The following is a 4,754-nucleotide window of genomic DNA, read 5'->3' as shown; positions in this document are numbered from 1 at the left end:
AGAGAAGAGCGGAACCCTAGACTTTGCTTCATTATTGTAAGAATCGGATTTTTCACGGATAAAATCATTTAAATGCCCAAATCAAATTCCGAAAAGTTAGGATGAGAATTTAGGAATTTAAATATGATTTTTGGACTCAATAGATTTTTCTGAGTCAGAAAACGTGTTTTCTGCAAAAAACCGTGAAAAACCGCGAACCGGCAGTTAAAGCGGTTGAACCGATTCAAATATGCCCGGCGCTGCGCGAGAAAAAGTGAAAAACAGTTCAAGACCTTAGAAAAACATTAGAAATAGAAAACCGGGCGTTAGTGTTAAAGGTTTGGCCTGAAGTTAGACCAAACGGACTAAAAAACGCTAACGGATTAAACCGGGCCCAAGTTGGGCCCAAGCCCCACCTTATATAAGTCCATTAAGTGGCAAACTCAGCCACTTATAACACCCAATAGCAGCAGCAACGTGAGAGTGAAGAGAGGAGAGGTAAGGGTTTTAGTTACTATTTATCATCTTCGTCTTGGAGCCATATCTCACTCTCTAAAGCTCCGATTCGCATGCTGTCAGTTGCTATGCGAAGCTCTCTTTGAGCTCTTTGATTTCATCCAAACAAAGTGGTAAGGGATTTCTAATTTCTTGCCCATTTCTTCCTTCCATTATAGATTCGGTTTTTGGCTATGGTGAATGAATATATCTTGTGATTTTGGGTGTTTAGGTACACTCTAGCACTTGAATCCCATTGGGTTTTGACTCAATCCCCTTTTGGTAAGGTGATCATGCTTGATCTCTTGTAATTTTGTGTATATATAAAACCCTAAGTTTGATTTATGGATATTGTGTGATATTAGCTTGAATGTTGGAGCTTGTTGGTGGTTGTGGATGCTTGTTGGAGTGAGTGGTGGCTTGGATTGTGGTTGAAAGCTCCACTTGTGCTCAATTGAAGTTTTGGTTCATATTGGGAATCTGCCAATATATGGTTTCGATTTCCTCTATGTAGTATATAATATTCATGGACACTTAGGCTAGTGACCCATAGGATAGGTTTGAATTGAAAATGGTTGATTAGTATTGAATGTGGTTGTGTGTTGATTTATGATGAATTAATGGTTGTTGAGTTTGATTATGATGATTAATAATGATATGATAAGGATGAATGAATTGTGAGGTTGAGAAGTAGATTGTATTAGTATATATGATGATAATGTTGATAATTTGGTAAGGTAGTTGGAAAAGTATTAATGAGAATTGATTATAATGTGATTTATTGATGTGGAAGTTGAGGATGATGAATAGTAAAGGAAATTGTGGTGTGCTTGGTATTATATGACATAGAGGGTTAGTATTGATGAGAAATGAAGTTTGGAATGGTTTGGTATGGTTTTGGTTGTGTTTTATGAGAAATTGGGGTAATGGTGAAATTAGATAAAAGTTGGTTTTTGGTGAACTTTGTCTGATCATAACTTTTGCCTCGATTTTCAAAATAGGGTGAAATTTATTTAGAATTAAAGATCTTTGAAAACCTTTTAAATCGATATAAAGTTTGTGAAAATTGGAATTTTGTAGAGGAAGTTATGATCATTTAAAGTTGGTGTTAAAAATATGAAATTCTGCAAAGTTGCAGAATTTCATGATTTCTGATATGTGCGGACGCACACCCTTGTGCGGGCGCACACCCTATAAAAATTTTGACCTGTGCGGATGCACCCACCTGTGCGCACGCACAGGCAGGAAAGTGCGTTCTGTTTGCCGCGCTACCACAGCTTGTGCACGCACATATCTAAGGGAAAACTTCAACCTGTGCGGACGCACGGGCTTGTGCGGACGTACACGTTGGGAAGGCCAATCTGTTGGGGGAGCTGGCACATGATGTGCGAGTGAACAGATTCTGAAAGTTTTGCCACCTGTGCGTACGCACACCCTGTGCATACGCACACATTTTAAAATTCCTGGGCGTGCGCACACACAGACCCTTGTGCGGTCGCACACGTCCTGTTTCACAAATTTACTTATTTTCAACTATTCTACCTTCCCAACAAGGTTGTAAGCTTCTCTAACACCATTTTAGGACTCTTGGGACTAGTTTTAGATATTTAAATTATTGGTAAAGATTTTAGAGGTTTTAGATGATATTATTTGGAAAACTTAGAAAACGGAGGCTTAGGTTTATGGCGTGCTGAGAATGGTTCAAAATTATGTGAAGGATGAGTGATATATGAGATGAGGAAGGATGAACTTTTGATATTTGGAAACTTAGTTATGAATGGCAGTGATTGAGATGAGTGGAGGACTCTGAAGGAGATGCTGGATCCATGCATACTGAAAATGTTTTTTGAAAAACCACTGAATTACCGATTTATACTAAGATTATGAGACACTATGCGCCCGGTAGGGATGGTGGTTAATCTCGCCTGTCGAGGTAGCGACGGAAACATAAGGGCGGTGGTTCGTCCCGCTTGCGCTTAGATGTGAGGTCTATGGCAAGAGTATCCCGCTCGCATCCCTTCGGATCAATAGGGCGTACAGGCGACGGTACCTGGATAGTGATCCAGGCACTATATCTCGGGGGTTCCCATAAAATGATTCCGAAGGGCAACATCTCCATGGAGATGTGTCGGGTTGGCAGTTGAACCGACAATGTGATATCACAGCCAGTAGGGCAGGCATTCATCATATGCATTTTCTATCTGCTTGTATGCTTTGTTTACTTGTAATGGCTTGCCTAATTGAATAACATGCTTACTTGCTATCTGAATTATTTGCCTTATATGCTTCTACTTGTGCTTTACTTGCATTGTATATTACCTGTGTTTTCTACCGGGATTGAGGATGTTCGGAAGGTGATGACAATGGGATCGCATGGAGGATCGGTTGGTGAAGGCTGTGGGACAGCGGTGTTTGGTTAGAGTAGAAATCCCCTAAGATAGATGACCTGGCTTATTTAAGTTAATGTTGGTATAATTATGCTTATTTGTTTTAGAATGCTTTAAGCTTGAATCTTGTGATGGATATGGAGCTTAGGATTGCCTTTGGCGTCCCGGGGTCTTATATCCTACATCACTGGGCACTATTACCATACTGAGAACCTCCGGTTCTCATACCATATTTCTGTTGTGTTTTTTAGATGCAGGTCGCAACCCACCTCGGTGAGTTATTTTGGATGGTGACAGGAGCGGAGGATCTTGGATTCTTTTGGAGTCTTTTGTTTATATTGTTTACACATCTTTCACTTTTGTATTTTTTCCTTGTCTAGAGGCTTGTATTATGAGAGAAAAATTTGTATAAGCTGTTTTCAAATTGTCAGGTTTCTTTATGGTTTGTATATGGCTAGCCGGCTTAAACTCCACGGGTGGTGGCTAGTTCCTTATGATATTACATTATTACACTATTATCCTGTTTATATTACATCTATATCTTGTGTCTTAAGTTAGTAGCTTCGTTAGTATGTTTTGCGCTTTTCAAATCCTGTTTTTGAGATGTATCTTTCATCGGGCTTCTAGTTTATACTATTCTTTCTATATATACATTGTGTAAGAGCTTAGAACTATCGTAATCTTTGATTAACCTTTGCCTTACGACGCGAGGTAAGGCTTAGGCTAATTAGGGTGTTACATTTAGTGGTATCAGAGCGGTTCGTCCTCGTGAGCCTGAGGAATGGACTGATAGTGCTTCGTTGCATACTCTGTGTGTCTTTTCTTGATGCTATTAGGTTTTCTACTTGATATTCATAGCATGCTTGTTTGTGAGTGCCTGTTTGGGATAATTAAAACCCTAGGCTTTTGATATTGGGACTAATCACCTCGATATCGATTGTTTGGTGTAGACAGGAAACCTAATGGCCACTCGCGGACGAGGTCGAGTACGTTCACGAGAGAGTAGGAATGAGCAACCGGCTGATAATCATGCCGAATTTATTGCGGCAATGGCGAATCTCGCTAATACCATGGAAGCTAATGCTGCTGCGATTCTGCAAGCTATGTAGAGATTAACCCAACTGGCCGGAAACAAAAATGAATAGGGAGAAGGTGCTGAAGACAGCTTGAGTCGTGTCCCGAGAACTCTAGCTGCTTTTCGGAAGGCTGACCCGCCGGTTTTCAATGGTTCGACAAATGATACTGAAGCAGACAACTGGTTCCGAGCGGTGGAGCGTGCATTACTGAATGAACATGTACCATATGACAAGTTCGTGGAATATGCGACTTATCAACTGGTGGGAGAAGCTCAACAATGGTGGCAAGGGGAGCGCCGACTACGACACCAACAGAACGTAAACATTACCTGGGCATTATTTGGGGAAGCTTTCTACAGGAAATACTTTCATGAATTACTAAGGGAGGCCAGAGAATTGGAGCTCTTACAACTGAAGCAAGGGTCCATGACTATAGCAGAATACACCAGCAAGTTTGAAGGACTCTATAGGTTCTCGAAGATAAGTCAGGGTACTCTTGAGTCTTGTGAGGAATAGAAATGCATCGGATACGAAGTGGGTTTGAGAGAGGATATCAGCGTACTGTGGCTCCACTGAAGATTAGGAGATTTTGGGAATTGGTGGACACAGCGAGGTTTGTTGAGAAAAATGCAAGGATGGTATCCCCGTCAAGGAACACTCATGGAGGAAATTCTAGTAGGGAACTTGATGATCACCTCGGACCAAGGGGACAGAACTTCAAGAAAGATGGACATACTCCATAGTATCTGCAAGGTCAAGGAAATATCAGAAGGGGCAACAAAGTCCAGTTTCTTTAAGCGAAAGGAAATGGTCGATG

At 40.9% G+C, this 4,754-nt stretch overlaps 1 protein-coding gene across 1 annotated transcript; it reads left to right on the top strand.

Annotated features, from left to right (window-relative positions):
* The first annotated feature begins 3,910 nt into the window (after nt 1-3,910).
* Nucleotides 3,911-4,453, top strand: LOC107460978 (uncharacterized). Its single transcript, XM_016079409.1, has 2 exons — nt 3,911-3,961; nt 4,007-4,453. Exons 1-2 carry the CDS (start codon nt 3,911-3,913, stop codon nt 4,451-4,453), a joined length of 498 nt encoding a protein of 165 aa, XP_015934895.1.
* Nucleotides 4,454-4,754: the final 301 nt, after the last annotated feature.

The sequence above is a fragment of the Arachis duranensis genome, chromosome 8, assembly GCF_000817695.3.
Source record: "Arachis duranensis cultivar V14167 chromosome 8, aradu.V14167.gnm2.J7QH, whole genome shotgun sequence".
Classification (NCBI taxonomy): domain Eukaryota; kingdom Viridiplantae; phylum Streptophyta; class Magnoliopsida; order Fabales; family Fabaceae; genus Arachis; species Arachis duranensis.
This window is presented reverse-complemented; position numbering and strand designations above follow the sequence as displayed.

Coding starts and splice junctions, on each gene's coding strand:
- LOC107460978 (XM_016079409.1), top strand. CDS start 3,911: ATGGCGAATCTCGCTAATACCATGGAAGCTAATGCTGCTGCGATTCTG. Junction 3,962..4,006: donor ATGCTGCTGCGATTCTGCAA/GCTATGTAGAGA, acceptor AAAAATGAATAG/GGAGAAGGTGCTGAAGACAG.